Here is a 21,808-nt window from a genome sequence, read left to right as displayed (position 1 = left end):
TGTAGAGATGAGGTCTTGCTATGTTGCCCATGCTACTCTTGAACTCTTGGGCACAAGTGATCTTCCTGACTTGGCCTCCCAAAGTGCTGGGATTATAGGTATGAACCACCATACCCTGCCCAAGGTCCACATTTCTTAGAAAATGAGGCTTTCAGCCGCCTACCCAATCTATTTCCCCAGACTTGTATATGCTGTTTCACTAATATATTCTGTATTTCAGGTCAACAGAACTAGAAATGCAGTATGGCACTAGTGGGAAAGAATTTTAACTAAGAATCACTTTTAGCAATGGCATAAGTTGGTTCTGTAACCTCAGGCAAAATGTTTGTCCTCTCAGATCTTGGATTTCTCCTCTGCAAAATAAGGAAGTTAGACCAGGCTAGTGCTTTAAAGATTTTTTTACTGCAGTCTACAGTAAGAAATATATATGTATCTGGTATTCACATCCATACATAAAAATATAAGTACAGTTACAATTGGAGCAAAAGTTGCAGAAAATAATACTTGTTCTTTCAAAATGTAATGCATGCTAATATTTTCTATTCTCTTCTCATTTATTTATTTCATTTTTAAAAATGCAGGTTGCTAACCACCATATTGATTTCAAAACGCACTAATGGAACCTGGAGATTGCAAAACACTGTGTTTCCTCTAACCCTAACAAGCCATGACTTTTGGGTCCTCCTCCCTGAACATATCCTCTATTTCCCTACTCTGCATCTTTGCTGAAAACATTTTCTCTCCCTGTAACATGCTCTCCTATTCCAGACTCTTGAAATACAATGTGTTTAAGATCTGAAATTTCTTTTTTTTTTTTTGAGACAGAATCTCGCTCTGTCACCCAGGCTAGGGTGCAGTGGCGGGATCTTGGCTCACTGCAAGCTCTACATCCTGGGTTCATGCCATTCTCCTGCCTCAGCCTCCTGAGTAGCTGGGACTACAGGCGCCTGCCACCATGCCCAGCTTTTTTTTTTTTTTTTTTTTTTTTTTTTGTATTTTTTTAATAGAGACGGTGTTTCACTGTGTTAGCCAGGATGGTCTCGATCTCCCGACCTTGTGATCCACCCACCTTGCTTCCCACAGTGCTGCGATTACAGGCGTGAGCCACCGCGCCCGGCCTAAGATCTGAAACTTCTTAAAACTAGAAGATATCTTTGATGCCCTTGCACATCTATAGTACTAGATTGTATTTCTTTCTTGACATTCTACACAAGTGTACTGTAATAGTATTGGTGCCTATTTCTTATCTTTTGTTTTTGGCTGTACTCCCTTGAGGGCAGGGATCATGTCTTTTATGTCTAGTTTTCCTTCGAAGCATTTAGCACAGTGTCTGCTATGTGAGAGTCACTCAAGCCTGAAAATCTCACTCTCTCGCAGTTATTCTTTCTCCAACCATTCTTCTATTTAATCAACAGCTCCAGGTCCTTGAACCCTTCCACTCTCTTCATAACTATCAGCAAGCTGCTTATCTTCACTTCCTTCGCTCAGATTAGACTCAGACTAGATACCACTGACCAACACCTTAACTTCTGTCTTGATAATCTCTTCAACTCTCTTGCCTACCTGTCTCTTCCTTTCATATGTCTGGCAGAACTTCAACTCTGACTCAATCCAACTGTCTACATTCTCTGCTCCTCTATTCAAATTGCCAAGCATTACCATAAAAAAAAAATCCCACGATTGTGCAGATAATGTAATGGTCTTCACCCTTACCAGGGTCCTAAACACACCACGAAACATTCCTATTTGGTTTCTCTAGTTAGCTCCCTATCCCATTCTCCACACAGCTCACTGGTATTTTAATTTTTTTTTTTTTTTTTTTTTTTCACTCTCCTCAACCCTTTGTTCTCAAACATTCCTTTCCAAAACCTTACTTCCAAGACTGGGTTAGGTTCCCTTATTATGTGTTCCCACAGTATTCCTAGTTACTACGGCCATAGGCTTTAGCACTTTGATTCTCACCACCTATTTATTAATTATAGCACAACTTACATTTTTTTTTTTTTTTTTTTTTTTTGAGATGGAGTCTTGCCCTGTCACCCAGGCTGGAGTGCAGTGGTGCCATCTTTGCTCACTGCACCTCCACCTCCTGGGCTCAAGCAATTCTCCTGCCTCACCTTCTTGAGTACCTGGGGTTACAGACATGTGCCACCACACCTGACTAATTTTTTGTATCTCTAGTAGAGACAGGGTTTCACCATGTTGGCTAGGCTGGTCTCAAACTCCTGACCTCATGATCTGCCCACCCTGGCCTCCCAAAGTACTGGGATTACAGGCGTGAGCCACCGCGCCAGGCTAACAACTTATATATTTCAAACATACAAAAATTAGTATCATTTACAGTATCTTAAGATAAACTTCCTTTGAATAGGAGCTTCCTTTCCAGTACTTTGAGGTCTACGAGATGTATTTAGAAAATTTACTACTGTGGAAAATGAAGACTGCTTACACCAAATGTTGGGGAAAGGAAAGGGCCTGTGATTTTTCTTTTTGATCAATTGCTATAAAACTGTCCTTCAGGTAACTGAGGGAGTTTCACATTTTCTTTAGACATCATTAGGCGCTGAAGCTCTTGAAGGATAACTTTGATGATATATGAATTCTGACATTTTGCTAGCACTGATATAGCTCTTGGGTTCACCATTCCATTAGAACTATTAACTCCATTCATATTAATTTTTGTTACAAATCTTACAAAGGGGAGTGCTTCTGGGTATTTAGGTCCACATTCTATTTTAAGGCTATATATTCTGTTTTCATAAATTGCCTGAGCCCATGGTGGCTGCCATCTTGCATTGCTGTCGCTTGAAGGGTGGCCCTCACTGCCTATTTAAGTTCATATATCTTACTGGACTTTAAGCTCATTGAAAATAAGAAACACAACTTATTCATTATTGAAACCCCAGAACTTATTACAGCACTAAGTACTCAATAAATATTTCTTAAATGAATGAATAAATGAATACATAAATAAATATTAGTTAAATGAATAAATATATCATATACAAATTTCATATGGTTATTTTAAGAGCCAATCAATTAATTAATGCCAATAAAACCTTAGGGAATGAAAAGTATGAAATATAAATGGTTTCTAAAATTTATAACAGATGTAGAATTATAGCTAGTTAAAAGTTTATTATTATTTCTATTCTAATGACTGGAAAAATAGGAGTTAGGGCCACATATATAATAGGATCTGCTAGAACAAGTATTGCAGACTTCATCATAGACCACAGTAATCTGATAGGAAGAAGGTATTTATTTTACGATGGCCTAGCTTTAGTTTTTTCTTTTTAGTATAATTCTCCTTCACTCATTTATTCATCTAAAGACACATTTGCATGTGGCCATGACTGACAGCATTAGGTTGCTCAGAAAACATTGCTCCATATCTTAAGGGGCAACTCAGCAACTCTTTTTCTTTTTTCTTCCTTTCTTTCCTTTTTTTTTTTAAAAAAGAACAAAAACAAAACTTTTCTCTGGAATATCAGTGATGTCCATCCTCTTATTTAGTATCATAGGACTTTGCTTTGTGAGGCAGTCTGTTTCAGAACTCTCCTTCTGTGGGCAAGCCAGGAGAGGGTCCTGACCCTTAACGTACTCACTCTGACATTGTGAGGATGAAGCCCTCCTGGATGCTGAGACATATACTGGGCCAGGTCTGTGTGCTAAATGAAACAGCAGAGAAAGAGAAGAGAGTGAATTCAGTGGTGCTTGGATAGTTTCCTAAAGCAGAACATTGACTTGACTGTCAGAAGGTATTACGAAGTACAGAATTTTAAGAAAAAGGTGCAAAAGGAATATAACCAGGTTTTCTGAGAACCCACTGTTAAGGTCAAACACAGTGTGTCTTTCTAACTGGTAGCTCTTAGAACAAAGCCTGTTTCTCAGCACAGAGATGCTCATTTGAAATGACTGGCACTGAACACAACGACGCAGGAATTTTTCACTCTCCAAGTGTCCTTGGAGGCAAGTCAAGTACACATACCTTACAAGTTCTTTCTGCTTATTTAAATATTTTTTCTTCCAAAAATATAACATGAGTTATTCTTTAGCAAGCTTGCATACAATTTTTAAATATCTTGTGATTTTTACCTTTATTGTCAATGAAAAAAATGTTGGATTCTGCTCAGACAGTGATTAAAACTAGATTAAAAATAAGTGCAAAAGCTTTATTTAGGAGGTAAACTCAAGATCCTCATTTATTATTGCTGATGAGGGGAAAAAGGACAGCAAAAGTCATGGGTAAGGAAGCAGGACCAAAGATGGATGTGGGAACAATAAGGTTCTACTAATCACAATAATGAATATTTCCATGATACTTTCCACGTTGTGTAATAAAAGTTTTATCATGCCATAAAATATTAACAGATTCATTATACAAGTACCAGGCTATTTTTCTCATGTGTTGTAAAATGCTGGAACAACTCACCATGTATTCAAAAACGAATGTCAGTGTCTCTTTGGTGTGGATTATGTCATGCAGAAGCACAATATTGGCATGTTTCAAACCCTTCAGGAGAGAAGCTAGAAAAATTAAACAAAATGTTAAACCCATCATTGATAATGAAAGTGCTGCTCTAAAGATATCAGGCAGTATATATTTTTTAAACATTTCACATCAAACATTCTGGCTATTTGACTGCTGGAAAACAATCTCTTGTTGCAAAAGAATATTTAAAATTACAAAGAACCTTCATTATTTCAAAAATGGCAAAACATTGCATTTACACAACTTATTGTTCCTACAGGCTACAGTAGTTGCAAAAAATATGTTTCCATTTACCTAATCAATTTCATCAAAGCACTCAGATCACTAAATGCTCCCCTTTGGGAATCTCATCAACCTAGCTTCAGAGCTACAGGAGGAGAGGCCTGAGAGATAAAGTGCTTTGGACGAGTAGGAAATGGAGTGTTCTGCCTTCTAAAGCAGGATTTTGTGACACATGACCAGTCTCCAAAATTCTAACTCTCACAAGCGGTCAATAAGGCCGGTGGATATGATTGGTGGGAGACAGGGATAAGAGCATGGGGTAAAGAACTGTTGAAACATGATAGAGACTGGAGAGGATTTCTTAAAGGTAATGTTGCAAACCTCTGTGGAAAGGAGAAAATGTGAACTTGAAAAGAGGAGTCAGCCAAACTTGGGGAGCCCAGGGAGGTGAAAGTGGAGAAGGCTGAGGGCTTTCTCTTGCCTCTTCAATAATAGGTTACTAAAGGCAGCCTTGAAGGGAAGAAGTCATCACAAAAGGCCAAGTGGTTGGGAGGGGTTTGAAAGTCTGTCTTTGAGCTTCCGGAGATAGGAAGACCTCTGGCTTCAGGAAAGCAGAGACTAGAAAAGGTACAATAAAGAGACCATGAGGCCTGGGCATGGTGGCTCACACCTGTGATCCCAGCACTCAGGGAGGCCGAGATGGGTGGATCACCTGAGATCAGGAGTTTGAGACCAGCCTGGCCAACATGGTGAAACCCCGTCTCTACTAAAAATACAAAAACTAGCCAGGTGTGGTGGGGCGTGGTGGTGCACACCTGTAATCCCAGCCACTCAGGAAGCTAAGGCAAAAGAATGCTTGAACCTGGGAGGCGGAGGTTGCATTGAGCTAAGACTGCACCACTGCACTCCAGCCTGGGTGACAGAGCAAGACTCCATCTCAAAAAAAAAAAGATGATGAGGCTCACTTCAGGGCATCCCTGCATGAATAAATCGTGTCAAAGCTTAAAGGAAAGGAAAAGTAAAGGATAAAAACTCAAAGCAGCATGCTGTAGCCTATGCCTGCATATCATGAATCTCCTGCACCAACTCCCTCCCAGTGTAGAATTCCATAAGATTAGAAACAAACAACTGAAATACTCCCTTAAATTTAGGAACAAAATTATTTTCTTCAGTCATCAACCTATTTTAGTGAATCTGTCATTTTGCCCTCCTGACAGCCATTCTCCCTTCTAGTAGGGGCACTTCTATTTTCCCCTGGGGAAACAACCATCTTCTTCCTCAGACCATGCTCATCCGGCAGGGCTGACCCTGCCTCTACCCAAGAGTGGGCATGTGACCCAGAGCTGACCAATCAGAGCACAGCACTCCCCTATGCCCAGTGATTGGTTCTGAGACAGGCACAAAACCCAAGTTTGGCAGAGCCCTGTTTTGCTGGTGCCATTAGAAAAGAAGTGCTTTCTTTTCTATTGTGAGAGCTAAACTTGTAGGATTTAGCTAGGAGTTGCTGGGGTCAGATTACCAACACCTGGTGACAGCATGCCTGGGAATAAAATGAAGGCACGGCAAACCAGTGTTGGGTAATGAGAGACATGGCTTCCTGGTGGTATTTCTTATGCCCTACCAGCCTGTAGTTATCAGATCTGTGAGCCAGTGAATTTCTCTCTTTACTTGTCAGTTTAAGCTGACTTACACCGAAGGAGCTCCATCACACCTGTTAACCCTATTTGCTGTAATGACTAATGCTCTAATTTTTACTTTTTGCCCCCAGAGTCCTTATGGGCTAAATTTATTATTTCACTTTTACAAATGTGTTGCTTTGTAAATGTAATAAACAGCTTCTCAGGCATCTGTTTAATCTCCCTAGTCTCAGACTAAAGGCCACATGGGAATTGAGGGAGTGACTTTCCCCCTTTTTGAGATGCTGCCACACCACCTAGTACCACACTCAGCCAAGAGTAAGCACTTAATTTGTCAAACATATTTATTGAGTGTCTTAAGGAGAACTGTCTGTGGAGCCAGAAGCCCTAATATGAATCCTGGCCCTGTCACTTCCTATCTGAGTAAGCTCTGGAGAGTATCTCAACCCAAGTCTCAATTCATTCCTTAGGAAAAGAGACATCATCTTTTCTGACTTACTTCATAGGGTTGCTATGAGGATGGAATCAGATACCATTTGTGGAACCTTGGTAAATGTAAAGCATTACAGAGGCAAATTAGAATTGGTATCCCTTCCCTCTTCTTGCCAGCTTCTTGCCCCTGCCTTTCACCTTGAACCCCACTAAACCTCTACTCTCAGTCTTAAAATCTTGTTTATGGTATGTTTCTGCTAGAGTCTTAAACACCTTCCATATTTTCTGACCATCAGTTGAGAATGCTTATAAATTATCTCATACATTTCTCTCTTTCCCCCACCCCTATGTTGCGAAGCATATAGCAAAATTAGATTTCAAAAGGATATGGTAAAACTGAAATTGCTAAGAATATTGTTAAGATATTTTAATTTTATGTTTAATATAATTTTAGTCTCACCTAACTATATTACTAAAACTCCAGATGCTTCTTTATAAATCATGATGGCATGTTTTGTTCATTATGATGGCCTCATGCTCTCATTTGCTAAAATGGTCAAGGAACAATACCTACTTGGGATGAGGCTTCCTGCTAACAATACTGGATATAAACTTCATGTCGTTTTCTTGATAATTCCAGTTTTTGTAGAAGTAGGAAATGTGTCTGTTTTGTATTTCTCTGTTGTTCACTTACATTGGAATTACTAGTTTTACCCACAACCCACAGTTTCTTTGCAGAAATCTTTTTAACCATTCATCCAACTTTTTATCACATACAGATCTATTGGCATTACCTTCCAGATTGTCCAGAACCCCTCCCTTCTTGCCATACTTTCTGCCAGCACCCTGGACCAAGCCACTATCGTATGTTGGTTGAATTATTGCAAATGCCTCCCAACTGCCTGCTTCCCCTCTTCCTTCCTACGGCCACTTATTCACAGGACAGCCAGACACTGCTATCCTTCTCAAATGAGTTAGGGCACGTGCCTCCTGGTTCCAAACCCTCCAGTGGCCTCTCAACTCATGCAGAGTAAATTCAAAGGACTTGTGATTTCCTGCCCACCGTGTTGGCTGTGCGCATCGTGACCTGTCATCTCCTCACACTCCCATCTTTGCTCACTTGGCTTTAGCCTCATTGGCCTCCTAGCTGTTCCTTAGACACACTTGCAAACACATTTCCACCCCGGGGTCTTACACTTCTCGTTGTCTTTTCCTGTAACCCTCTCTTCTCACCTCTCTGCCTTCATCCTTCCTCACTTTCTTCAGAGCCTCCCCTCAAATGATACACACAGGTACAGACTTCCTTGACCATTCTACATGAAAAAGCAGCCATCTACTCCATCCCACCTCAGCATCCCTCCACACCATCCCACCTCTACCCCATCCTACCCTCTCTCTCTCTGGGCCCTGCTTTATTCTTTTCCATAGTGCCTGTCACCACCATCTGACATATTATATATAAATATTTGCTTATTGTCTGTCTCCACAATTGAGAATATAAACTCCATTGAGAGCGGGCACTTTTGTTTTTTTGTTTATTGCTATATACCCAGTGCCTAAAACAATGTCTGGCACTCAATAAATATTTATCTTTAAATTAGTGGTCACTAATTACCTAATATCCTTTCTATACCTCTAGTTGGTTGGTAAAGGGTGTTTCTGTTGAAGATGCTTTTATTCCCCCTTTCTTTTAGTTGTCTCCCTCATTAGATTATAAATATTGTATGCTTTATGGCCATGCCTATTACTGCTTTTCTAGTGCCCTAGAACTACTGAAATCGTTATATGAAAACTGAATTTTGCTGAATAATGAATAGGGAATTCAGATGAAAGAGCAGATGATGTTTAAAGCATTTATCTCACAGTATTGTTTATCATTTTGGTCCATCCACCAGAGGGATCTGAAATGCCTACAGCCTCAGATGTGTGGGTCTTAAACCCAGGAAGAAAAGGTCTTTCTTTCTTCTAATTTTAAGGACATTTTATAAACTGCACAGCAGGATGTGATATCTGTCCTGCAGACTAAACAGTTGAGGGACACAAAAATCAAGTAAGAAGGGCAAAGATCCTAAAATTAGCATTCTGAGTCTCATAAAACAGTGTTTTTTATTATTCATGTATCCTATGTATACTTATTTTTGTTTTTCTTGAAAGAAATGACACAAAAGTAAATAGGGATATCTTTAAGTCTCCAGAAGAAAGCTGATTCTCCAAGTCCTAGGATGTGGCTCTACGTAATGAAGGCCTGGTAGTCAAAGTCGTCTTTAGGCTGTAAACTCATTGAGGGCATGGATTGAACTTGCCCTTGTCTTTGCATCTCCAGCACTAGCACAGGCCTGGCATGTGGTGCTCAATAAGTGCTCATGAATTAATGAAAGCCAGGCCAATTGTAATGAGTTTATGAGGAATCATATAATGAGTCAAGGATGGAGTCCTCCCCAACCCTCATTGGACATTGAATTAAAAAGTGTTTCTAGTCCCTGTTGTTACATTTCCTCTGAACTGAGAATCACAAATCAAGTCAATGAGTCAAGTTATGCATTCCAAGAAAAGAAATAATTGAAATAATTTTAGATAAATGTTAGAGAAATAGTAAGACAAGTATCAGATAAGTAGTTGTCTTGGTATCTTTGGAATTTTAATGCTGATCACATACCATTATCCTGGCATTGTTTTGTTTTATAAAGATGTAACTAGGCACAGTGGATTTGCTATATTTGTGATGTGATTTGATTGTGTTCAATGGCAGACTTTCTGTCAACCAGGCATACCCTAGACTATTTGTGGTCATTGGCAGTTCAGAGGTTCTAATCAGCCTTCTCCCCTGCCTCATTGTATGACCTTAGAGAGGACCCTTAGCCTATTTTTGGCTCAGTTTTCTCATATATGGATTGGGAATCATTACTTCATAATGTTTTTCTACTAGAGAATGATCTTAAAAGATTCTTAGCTGAGCTGTTTCTAATTTAAACACTGCAATTACCGGCACTGTAGAATCAATGATAGAATCAGAATTGATGAATATACAACATGATATGTTATTTTATTTAAAATATTTCTTCTGGACACACAAGTGGCCAACAAACATATGAAAAAATTGCTCGACATTACGAATCATCGGAGAAATGCAAATCAAAACCTCAGTGAGATACCATTTCACACCAGTCAAAAAGGCTATTATTTAAAAGTAAAAAAATTAATGGATGTTGGTAAACTTAAGAAGAAAAGGGAATGCTTACACACTGTGGGTGGGAATGTTAATTAGTTCAGCTACTGTGGAAAACAGTTTAGAAATTTCTCAAAGTGAGGCAGGGCAGGCGAGCCCCAAAACTGGGGCTTAGCCTGGGAGGGTTCTTAGCTTCACCCAGGAAAGAATTCAAGGGTGAGCCTGTGGTGTTAGACAGCAGCTTTTATTGAAGCAGCAGTATTCAGCAGCAGCGGGTGTACTGCTCCTTGCAGAGCAAGGCTACTGTATAGGCAGTGTGCCCAGAGTAGCAGCTCAGAGGCAGCTCTACCGTTACATTTATACCCACTTTTAATTATATGCAAATTAAGGGGCAGTTTATGCAGAAAGTTTTAGGAAAAGAGTGGTAATTCCAGGTTGTCAGGTTGTTGCCATGGGAAACGGTGGTAACTTTCAGGTGTTGCAATGGCAATGGTAAACTGACATGGCACACTGGTGGGTGTGTCTTCTGGAAAGCTGTCTTCACCCAGGCTCTGTTTTGGCTAGTCCTAAATTTGGTTCAGTGTTCAAGCCCCACCTCTGGAGTCGAGTCCCACCTCCTGCCTCAAAAAAACCAAAAACAGAATTGCCATTTGACCCAGCAATTCCATTCCTGGGTATATACCCAAAGGAAAATAAATTGTTCTGTCAAAAAGACACCTAGACTTGTATGTTCGCCACAGCACTCTTCACAATAGCAAAGACATGGACTCAACCTAGGTGCCCAGCAATGGTGGATTATAAAGAAAATCAGTACACTGGCATCATAAAATACTATGCAGTCACACACACACAAAAAGAACAAAATCGTGTCCTTAGCAGCAACATGGATGCAGATGGAGGCCATTATCCTAAGTGAATTAACGCAAGAACAGAAAACCAAATTCCACATGTTCTCACTTAGAAGTGGAAGCTAATAAGTGGGGGTATTGGGTACACCCAGACATAAGATGAGAATAATAGACACTGCACCAGGGACTCCAAAAGGGGAGAGGAAGGGAGGGGGACACAGGTTGAAAAATTACCTATCAGGTACTATATTCACTATTTGGGTGACAGGATACCTCAGCATCATGCAATATATTCATGCAATAAACCTGGACATGTACCCCTTGAATCTAAAATGAAAGATTAAAAAAATACTTCTTCTGCATTTTCCTTAATGTTTATACAAAATGTATCATGAAAAACAGATTTCTATTTTTATATTTACTGTTGCTAAACAAATACTTTAGTTAAGCATTTCCAAATTCATCATAATAAAGTAGAAAGGATTTTAAATAGAATAGATACGGATTCTAACAACTCTGATTACTATCTCTGTGACCTCAGACAAGTTACCTAATCTCTCTGAGGCTGGAATTTCTTTTCTCTAAAACAAAAATAGCACATTTTACTTCCTAGGATTAGTATAAAGGTTTTTAAAAAATATATTATGTAGGGGGAAAGGGAGATTATGTCGTGTGCCTGGTCCTCAAAAAAGATTAGTTATACGACTCCTTCCTAAGAAAAATGCTATTAGCAGGCTGAAAGTCCTTAGTTTAAACCAAAAGTTGACCACTTGAACAAAAATATTTAAAACAATGCACATTATTAAGATATTGCTATAAAGTTCATAAAACTAAGAAATGTTATACTATGTAAAAACATAACACATTAACCTATTCAAATGAAAGTATTTTCTCCTAGTTGTAAAAGTAAACACTTAAAATACAATTCTAGAGTCAATTATGAGAGATTTCTAAGGTACTATGAAGGCCTCTGCTTTTCTTAATTAGCAAAGGAATGAGAGTGGTAGGGAACACATCTATTTTGTGTATTGCTGCGTATCTAGCAGTTCAGCAGAGTGCCTGGTCATAGTAGGTGCTAAATGAATATTTCTAGAGCGGGTATATAGAAAGCATACAAATTTTCGAATCAGAGAGATTTGGTTTGAATCACTGCCATATAGTGGAATAATATTAATAATATCTACCTCTAAGGGTTATTAAGAGGATTGAAATAAGTATGAAAAGCACCTGACACATGTATTAAGATATATTTCCCTTGGGAGGCTGAGACAGGTGGATCACCTGAGGTCAGGAGTTCAAGACCAGCCTGGTCAACATGGTGAAACCCCGTTTCTACTAAAAATACAAAATTAGCCGGGTGTGGTGGTACATGCCTGTGATCCCAGCTACTCGGGAGGCTGAGGCAGGAGAATTGCTTGAATCCCGAAGGCAGAGGTTGCAGTGAGCCGAGATCGTGCCACTGCACTCCAGCCTGGGCAACAAGAGCAAAACTTCATCTAAAAAATATATATATATATATATATATTTCCCTTAGTGCTGTTCATACTTTTGCTAGTTTCATAATATCACATGTTAAGGTCAAATGAAAATAGTACTCCAAATGACCAGACTAGTAAATTGCCACATGTATTCTACCTGTATAGAAAGAGATCGTATATGTAGTAAAATCATACTTAATAAATCTTTGGCTGCTATAGCATCAGGGCAGCCAAATTGTTCAGGAAAAGCAATTCCTGCTTCAAGGCTGTTTAAAGAAGGCTGCATTACTTGTTCAGTTTTCCTGCACGTGCCTTTCGGTTGCCTTTTTAGCTAGTGACCCTGGATTTTAGCTAATGAACTCCAGCTGTTCTTATTTTGCCTTCCAGCCCTTCTCATTTAACCTCCTGTCTCCCTGGTCTCACATCCTTAAAGTTCTTACAGGAAAAATGGGACAGTGCCAAAGTTTCCAAATGAAGCCTCATATCTTCTTGAGGGGAGAGGGCTCTTTTAACAAGGGCTCCAAGCTTTTATAGTGGTGTAAAAAGAAACATTCATTGTTGGAAATTGGATTCCTAACAACCTCCAATGTGTCAGAAATCCTCTTGTGGTTTTTAATATTACACAAGCAAAGCATTGGGTAAGGTAAGTCCATAAAACAAACCAAGAAAGTCCACAGTTGACTACTAAATGTAATTGTAAACACCTGTGATGGAGAGGCAATTCCTCTGTAAATATGCAATGAAAGAAACATTTAGCATACAGAACAAAACGGATCCAGCTTTTCTGAACCATGCTGAGAACCATCTGTTAGCAAACCTGGCAAAAGGTTTCACTGTTACAGTTAAATGTCAACCTGAAAAACTTGGCTGTGGGCAATATCTAAGCAAAACCAATCTTAAGCAATTGACAAACTCAAGCTCACAAAGGAGACCTTCCTCTTATGCAGGTGACCTGGGAATTTCTATTATGTTCACAAATACTCTTTAACCTACCCATACATCTCTTTCCAAATCTGATCATCCTTTCATGGAGACCATTAATAAGTACATTAGTTAATGCAGTTTCCATTACATTAAACATTTAAAACCATGCCTTCTCCCAGAATGCACCTGATCCTACCAGGATGAATCTCTGGCTAAACCAATAGCGCATTTGGCCTTCCAATTAAATTCAAAATGATGTATTTCCCAGGGGCTCTGAAAGACTTTTGAAAAGGATATCAAATTCAGTTATAAACTCATTTTCCAAATTGCTTTTTCCATGCCTGTTTGCATAACCCATCCTTACAAGCTCAGTTCAAAATCTACTTACTCCATCAGTCACACTGAGACTAACTTGTTCTCTAAAATCTTAGTTTATGTCTTTTATACACTTGTGACTTGAATCATGTGCTCTGTTAAGACTACAAATGACAGAACAAAGGTATGGGTTTCTCTTCTTATCCTTCACAGCATCCAGCAGCATAATCTGCATATAGCATGTGCTTAGTAAAGAACAGAAAATAAGTAGTTAAAAGTGGGAGAAAATAAGGCCAGGGAAGTGCCATTTCTCTGGGATTTTGCTGAAATGTATAGCAATCCTATCATCATCTTATTTCAAATGGTTCATGCAATAAAGGTTGATAAATTATATTTTTAACGATTCATTTCACTATGTTGGTTTCTTGATGTTTATATTATAAAGTATTAGTTATCTTGATGGTAAATAAGACATTACCCAGGAAAAGAAGAATGGAATAATAATGGTCAACATTTGTTAAACTCTGAAAAATGGACTCTGTGATAAGTGCTTTATATACATATTCTTGTTGAATCCTCATAACAACTCCATGAAATAGGTACTATTATTATCCTCTTTCTGCAATAAACTGAGTCATAAATAGTTAAAGTAATCTACCCAACATCATACCACTAGTGATTGGTGGACCTATGCTTCAAACCCAAGTCCATTTGACAGCAGGTTCCTCACCGATTTGCTATACTGCCCAGGGCACAGACAATGCAGGCAGAACACTGAAAATGCATACCTTCTGGAAAATCTCCAGGTGCTAGCTAACAACATGTTATGTTCAGGCAAATTTCCCAGTAAGAATTTGTGTGATTATATATTTTCTCTTTTATAGGAATTTTCTGAGGTTATATAGGTATAGCCTTAGTACCTAGCATGAGGCCAAACACATGGAAAGTATTAGTAATTGCTCAGTGAATTCATAGTTTCGGTCAAGTGATATAATAGTTTTAAATCTCAATTTCCTCAAACTTAACTAATAAAATAGCAGTGTAAATGCTCTTGAAAAACGTGTATGAAAAATAAAAATGTAATTATAGTATTCCAGAAGAATCAAAACTAGATGCTGAATGGATCAATACAATAAATTTTTTACCAAATCAAGGAGTCAAAACAGATCTATTGGGTCCATTTCTGCTGTTCTTACCTTCTCGGATAGCTGTAAATGGGACTCCTTCTTCTGCATTCATGCTGATGACTTTTAAAGCCACTAGTTGTCCATTTATTCTAGAAAAGAGGGATTGAGAAGCACACACTTATTGAGGTGGTTCTAAGCAGCAATTTATACCAAAGATCAAACAAAAGCAGTTTCACTTCAAAACATATTGTAGCATATAAATCTATAATTTTCTCAAAATAAAAAGTTTAGCATATATCAATACATATATAACATATATATTCCAAAGCATTTTCCCTCTTTACTAAAGTGATACATGTATGTCCATTATAGAAAATTTGGAGCTTATTATTTTTCATCTGACTTATTGTAGTGTTTTGTTTTTTGTTTGTTTGTTTGTTTGTTTTTGAGACAGAGTCTTGCTCTGTTGCCCAGGCTGAAGTGCAGTGGCACGATCTCGGCTCACTGCAACCTCCACCTCCCAGGTTCAAGCAATTCTCCTGCCTCAGCCTCCAAGTAGCTGGGATTACAGGGGACCCCCACCATGCCTGGCTAATTTTTGTATTTTTAGCGGAGATGGGGTTTTGCCATGTTGGCCAGGCTGGTCTCAAACTCCTGACCTCTGGTGATCTGCCCACCTCAGGCTCCCAAAGAGCTGGGATTACAGGCACGAGTCACCATGCCCAGCCTTGTAGTGGTCTTCTGACAGTTTCCCTGCTGAGACACTTGCACTCCTACTATTTATTCTCAGCAGAGTAGTTGGAGGCATGCTTTTAAAATGACCATCAGGACAAGTCACTTTTCTGTTCAAAAACCACCATATCTCCATGCATTACTCAGAATAAAAGCCAAATTCTTGCAGTGGGCTTCTAGGTGCTACCTGATCTTCCCAGGTCACACCACTATCTCTCTCTCTCTTCATTTCCTCCTACTGTCCCTTCATTCGTCATTTTATTCATTTATCAGCTAAGTGCCTAGAATAGAGAAGATTTTAATGCAGATATAAATCCATTGTTTTTAATACAGTGGGATTAAAATCATATTGTTAGTAACCTTTTTTCCTCCATGTAACTTTTCTCTTATAGTTCATTCTTGTATGATCCAATATGTAATAATGATTTAACATTTAATCATATAAATATACTATACTGTATTTAGCCAATTTCAAAAGCCTTTTCGTTGTTTCTAGCTTTGGGCTATTACAAAAATACTGTGATGATCATACTTGCTGATAAATCTTTTCAGAAAACCCCAGTTATTTCCTTAAAGTAGTGGCAGAATTGCTGATTCAAAGGGTACGCAATGCGTGTGTTTTTATTGATTTGCACTCGTGTTCCCAAACTGTCCCACGGAGTAATGGTACACTAACCGGTCATGAGAATGGCCATTCTCCCGCTCCCTCACCAACATGGGGCAGGTTTTGTTTTGGGGGCTTTTGGACTTCACTTTTTAGAACAGTCTTAGATTTATAGAAAAATTGAGAATGCAGTACAGAAAGTTCCCACATATCTCCCATCTAGTTTCCTCTATTGTTAATATCTTACATTAATATATGTTTGTTATAATTAATGAACAAATATTGGCACATTATTACTAACTAAAGTCCATAGTTTATTAGGATTTCTTTAGTTTTTACCTAATGTCTTTTTTGTTTTTGGTCCAGGATCTCATTCAGGATTACATTTAGCTGTCCACTTTCTTTGTTTCTGATGACCTCGAGAGTTTTGAGGAGTACTAGTTAAGTATTGGGTAGGATGCCCATCTCTTGGAACTTTTCTGATATTTCTCTTATGATTAGACTGGGTTATGGGTTTGGGGGAGGTAAAGTACCGTTTTTATCACATCATATTAAGAGTGCATACCATCAGCCAGGCGTGGTGGCTCACACCTGTAATCCTAACACTTTGGGTGGCTGAGGTGGGTGGATCGCCTGAGCTCAGGAGTTTGAGACCAGCCTGGGCAACATGGTGAAACCCCGTCTCTACTAAAATACAAAAAACTAGCCGGGTGTGGTGGCATGCGCCTGTAATCCCAGCTACTCAGGAGGCTGAGAGAGGAGAATCGCTTGAACCTGGGAGGTGGAGGTTGCAGTGAGCTGAGATCACGCCACTGCACTCCAGTCTAGGAAACAGAGCAAGACTCCATCTGAAAAAAAAAGAGTGCATACCATCATCATGATTTATGACTTTTGATGTTGACCTTAATCACCTGTCTGAGACAGTGTTGGTCAGGTTTCTCTACTATACTCTTTCTCTCCCTTTTTCATACTGTACTTTTAGAGAAATGCCACTATGAATGACCCACACTTAAGGAGTGGAGAGTTATGCTGTACCTCTTTGAAGGTATATTATCTACATAAATTATTTGTATTTATTTGGCATGAAAGATTTGTTTCTTATCTCCCATTTGTTAATGTATTGAATAATTTGTTTATATCAGTATGAACTCATAGATATTTATTTTATACTTTGGGTTATAATTTAATACCACTTTTTTTGGTTGCTCAAATTTTTGCAGCTTTGTCCTTTGGAAGTTCTTTCAGTTGGCTCATGTGTCCCTCTGAGATAGCCCTATCATGTGGGTTTGCTTTTTGCTTTCATCTTCATTTTTTTGGCCTATTTGAAAGGTAAAAAGGTTTATCACATTTCAATTTACATTTCTTTAACCATATGTGGAACTGACTTTTCATACGTTTATGGATCTTTTCTGTTTTTCTTGTGATTTGCTGATTTGCCCACCTTTTTATTGAACTATTTTGCACATACTTTTCCCCAGTTTCTTTTGTTTGCCTTATCATGTCTTTTAAATTTTGTTTAAAAGTTTTATGATGTATTTTCCTCAGAACATGGTTCCGTGAAATTCTCCCCTAAACCTTGCAAAAAGTTTTTTGGCAAGTATGTTTATAAGAGAAAATGCTTTATACCTTTTTTTTTTTTTGAGACAGAGTGTCACTCTCGCCCAGGTTCGCGTGCAGTGGTGCTGATCTCAGCTCACTGCAACATCGCCTGCAAAGTTCAAGTGGTTCTCCTGCCTCAGCCTCCTGAGTAGCTGGGACTACAGTTTTATAAATAAGGTAACAGTTGAACCGGGAATCTGATGGAGGGGAGGAGTCAGCTGTGTGCATGAACAGTGGAAGGCAGCTCCAGGCAGAGGGAGCAGCAAGTTAAAAGTCCTTGACTGAGGCAGGAGCAGTCCTGGCATTGGAGCAGGAGAGGCGAAGGAGAGATGAGGACAGAGAGGAGCTGAGTGTGTGCTGGGGAATGGAGGGTAGGGATTGTATAGGGTCTTGTAAATGACCATTCCAGGGACTGTTTTGTATTAGATATTTACAGGATATTTGTATTAGAAAATCTAATAGAGCAAAGATGTCAATAATTCTCTAATTTAGAGTTTTGATATATTCTAAAAATAGTCTAAAGCAACAATAATTAAAATCAAGGCTGGGTGCAGTGACTTATGCCTGTAATCCCAGCACTTTGGGAGGCTGAGGTGGGTGGATCACGAGGTCAGGAGATCGAGACCATCCTGGCTAACACGGTAAAACCCCGCCTCTACTAAAAAACTACAAAAAATTAGCCGGGCGTGGTGGTGGGCACCTGTAGTCCCTAGTCCCAGCTACTAGGGAGGCTGAGTCAGGAGAATGGCGTGAACCCGTGAGGCAGAGCTTGCAGTGGAGCTTGCAGTGAGCCGAGACGGCGCCACTGCACTCCAGCCTGGGCAACAAAGCGAGACTCCGTCTCAAAAAAAAAAAAAAAAAAAAAAGGGCAGCACAAATATAAGAAAAGATAGATTAAGGAAACATGATTTTTTAAAAGATTAAAACAGAAACAATTTCAAGTAGTCATGAGATCTAATATGTAATCATGGCAGCATTTCAAACCATCAGAGAAAAGAAAATCTAATAAATGGAGCTGGGATGATTGTGAATATACAATATAAATTCCCAATAGATGAAAGAGTTAAATGAAAAAGAAAACATACAGTAATTAGAAAAAAAGATAAGTGAATTCTGTGTAAACTTTGGGCTAGAAAGGTCTGTTTGTGTGGAACAAAGTCAGAACTCAGAAGGGAAGATCAGAAGTGTTCTTGGTACCCATGTATCCAAGTATGTTCCAGGGTTCCCCAGATCTGAGCCATCTTGAAACAGTTACCATGGCCAAACTGATATGAGGAACCTTAGAATAAAATCAAATGTGGTTTTTTATTGCAGATGTTCTCAGCATTAAAAAAAGTTAATATACACCATGACTAAAACAGATTAAGAAAGTATAAAGGGCCAGGGGCAGGAGAATCGCTTGAACCCAGGAGGTAGAGGTTGCAGTGATCTGAGATCGTGCCACTGCACTCCCTGAGTGACAGAGTGAGATTCCATTTCAAAATAAATAAATAGATAAATAATAAAATAAAATTGTATGTCCCCTACAATCTTGTTTTAACAAGTAAAAATAATAATAACAGCATAAATACTAAGATAAATAATGAATATTTAGTCTCGTAGTAGTTATATAAAATTTTTCTTTTTTCTTTTTTTTGTTTTTGGCCAGTTAAATGAAGCAGTGGGAGTGGAGAAGGAACAAAGAAATCTGTAGCTGGTTGTGATCAAGTAGTAAATACCACTGCACTTGGATCAGCTATATTTTTAAAATTAATATTTAACCACTATTGAGCCATTATTTTTATCTATTGGAGTAACATAAAGAAAAAAATGACCTTCCAACTTTCCCACCTTGACTAAAAGACAAGGGAATTCATGGATCTTTTATATATATTTAACAAAGTTTGTTGTTTACCAAAACTAGTACTTAGCTTTTGGATAAGCAGTATTTTTATTCTCCAGACATTTTGTATATTTTGCAAGTATAAAAAATCTAGGATTCATCATCTTTTGCATGTACCATAATTTGCAGAAACCAACTCCAATTTCTTCTATAAAGGCCAGGTGGAGGAATGAAGCAGCAAACTCCAGGTTGCCATTACAAACCTCTGTCATTGTGATTTAGGGAGGGATATAAAAAACCTGTTAGAGACGCTTTACCAACTGTGCCTCCCACCGGCCTGAAGAGTGGTAATTGTTCTTTGGGTCAGTAGTAGAGAATGTCTATTTTCTTTGAATTCTCTGAATTGAATGCAAGAAGGGAAAGGCTGATAAACATTTAAGTGGGCTGATTTTAATTAGGGCAGGGCAGGTTTGTTTTTCTTTCAAGGCTGTTTAAGTCATCATGTCTCTCTCCCTGTCGGCCATGGTGTCTTGCCCAGGTCCTGAGTGCTATGAACCTCTATGATGTCTCACCTGGCTTTATAATGTGAAATTAAGGGGGCAGGACCCTCATCTCTAAAGTGTATCCCAGCTATGTGTCACTCACCTGCTAATCCCCTTGTAAACTGTAGCATAAGAGCCTTCACCCAGCTTCTCCAAGTTCAAGTAAGATGAGGCTGCTCCAAAAGGGAGGCTCTTCCTCTGCTTTAGGGGAATGGGGAAAAGGAGTGGGTGAAAGGGAAGAGAGAAAGAGCACTTTTTTTTAGTGTTGACTTTTTTCTCCAGGGAAATTAGACAGCATTTCCAGAGCAGACTTGGGAAGGCTCGCTCAGTAATTGCCCTGGACATAAGGGCCGGCCTCCCTAGACAAGCACACATTAAATTCTTCTTGATCAACATCAGCTGCTCACTCACCCACTGAAAACTCTGCCTCAGATCCTCTTCCTGAAAAGAATCACTGTTACTCCGTGGCCTTTTACTCTTGAACTTCTGGGCACGGACATCCTGACGTCCCCTGGGGTGAAATGAAGTCATGGAACATGATGCTTCTTTTAGGTCTGTTAGCTAGAGAAAAAAGAAAGAGCAGAAATAAAATTTATGCAAAGTAAAGATTCAGTGCCTGGTGAAACAATTTTTCTTTATTTGCCTCATTTTCACTCTTCACATGTTTTCTAAGCTTCCTGTACCCCCAAAAGGCACTTTTCTTGAAAGATTCCTGAAAAAGACCATAATGGTATCAACTCCTGAAATACTACATTCTTTCTTCACCTAAAAATATGTCTTTAACATTTAGGTTAACCTAAATCTCTTTGATGGATGTTTTCCAACTTTTTTCTGTGTAACTCTGGCTTTTTTTTTTTTTTTTTTTTTCCTGTCTACTTAATTTATTGCTGTGGGGGAATAATCTACTACTGCTTTGCTAATAATCATGAACTAATTACTAAAGTTTCGAATCCATAGCATATCAACTAATACTGCAGCCTGCCTTTTAAATCTCAGCTCTGTAATTTAGGACCTTAGAGATTTCGAGAGAACTACTTCAAGCCAAGTGAGTTTCGTGCAACCCAAAGCCAAGGATTATTTTTCCCTTTTGGTTTACAAGAAATTCTCCAAATTTGATAACTACAGCCATAAATTTTCTGTGACTTTAATAGAATTTTCATTTTATTGGTTTAGACCTACCGCAGAAGAATCAGACCCTGCTACAAAAAGGGAGTGTCTGAACTCCTTGGTTTATCAATAGAGAAAGACGCTCTCCTCCTGGGATACAAATACCTTGAACGCAGCCTCCATGGTCTCAGGCTGACTCCTCCGACAGCTGTGTGCCTCGCCTCCCTCTGAACAACGGTAGCAGCTGCATCCAGGCTGTACAGTCTTTGCACACAGCTCTTGACCCATAATCTTCTAGGTTCAAGGAGAAAACCCGCACTTGAACCTTTCCCCCACTGCCTCTCCTATCCTTGTTCTCTCCCTTTTTGCCAGAGGTCAGCAGTGTGGAGCTTTCATATGACTCACATGATGACTCTGCCTGGAGCAGCCTCACAACTTCAGCAGTTTTTCCTTATCAGTGCAAGAAACTCCACATCAGACAGGGATTGCTTGCATTCAGATGTGCACAACTGAAAACGAGGCAGCTGCTATTGAATAGAATAAAATTTGGCACAGTTAAGGTTCTTGTTCTGGCCACAAGTTAGTGCTATTGGTATACATAGTTTTTAGGGATTGACATTGCTTATCGATGTAATGATATTTATATGATATCATTGATAGTGATATTGATATTAGGTTTTCCTGGTGCTAGAGTGGACATGTTGAAGACTATTTTTCTCCCTGCCTTTTATCTGAAAGCATTTTGGTTTTCAGACTTT

General features: G+C 38.9%; 2 protein-coding genes across 7 annotated transcripts in view; both read right to left on the bottom strand.

Moving 5' to 3' along the window:
• Window positions 1-21,439, bottom strand: part of CDK15 (cyclin dependent kinase 15) — a 93,208-nt gene extending 71,769 nt beyond the window's left edge. For 3 of the 6 annotated variants that reach the window (XR_005241468.2, XR_005241469.2, XM_073019937.1), the window contains exons 1-6: window positions 21,216-21,439; window positions 20,355-20,504; window positions 20,047-20,144; window positions 14,714-14,793; window positions 4,436-4,530; window positions 3,609-3,671 (exon numbers count right to left, since the gene is read on the bottom strand). Coding sequence is in view for 3 of the 6 variants with exons in the window: in XM_073019937.1 (XP_072876038.1) it covers window positions 3,609-3,671; window positions 4,436-4,530; window positions 14,714-14,793; window positions 20,047-20,144; window positions 20,355-20,504; window positions 21,216-21,338 (609 nt within the window). In the remaining 3 variants the exon portion in view is untranslated. The remainder of the gene's footprint in view (window positions 1-3,608; window positions 3,672-4,435; window positions 4,531-14,713; window positions 14,794-20,046; window positions 20,145-20,354; window positions 20,505-21,215) is intronic. The other 3 variants (XR_012094267.1, XM_007965866.3, XM_007965867.3) reach the window with 3 other exon arrangements.
• On the bottom strand, window positions 2,075-3,504 carry LOC103218272 (ubiquitin-conjugating enzyme E2 variant 1). The gene is made up of 2 exons (XM_007967039.3): window positions 3,477-3,504; window positions 2,075-2,826 (listed from the first exon to the last, which is right to left on the bottom strand). Exons 1-2 carry the CDS (start codon window positions 3,502-3,504, stop codon window positions 2,495-2,497), a joined length of 360 nt encoding a protein of 119 aa, XP_007965230.1. The 3' UTR covers window positions 2,075-2,494.
• Window positions 21,440-21,808: the final 369 nt, after the last annotated feature.

Source organism: Chlorocebus sabaeus, chromosome 10, assembly GCF_047675955.1.
Source record: "Chlorocebus sabaeus isolate Y175 chromosome 10, mChlSab1.0.hap1, whole genome shotgun sequence".
Classification (NCBI taxonomy): domain Eukaryota; kingdom Metazoa; phylum Chordata; class Mammalia; order Primates; family Cercopithecidae; genus Chlorocebus; species Chlorocebus sabaeus.
The sequence above is the reverse complement of the archived record's forward strand: the minus strand, read 5'-3'. Positions and strand labels throughout refer to the sequence as shown.

Bases quoted from the DNA above. Each gene is read 5' to 3' on its own strand.
- LOC103218272 (XM_007967039.3), bottom strand. From the start codon at position 3,504: ATGGACATCACTGATATTCCAGAGAAAA. The intron at 2,827-3,476 runs GTTTTGTTTTTG...GAACTTAAATAG, and splicing joins CACTGATATTCCAGAGAAAA to GCAGTGAGGGCCACCCTTCA.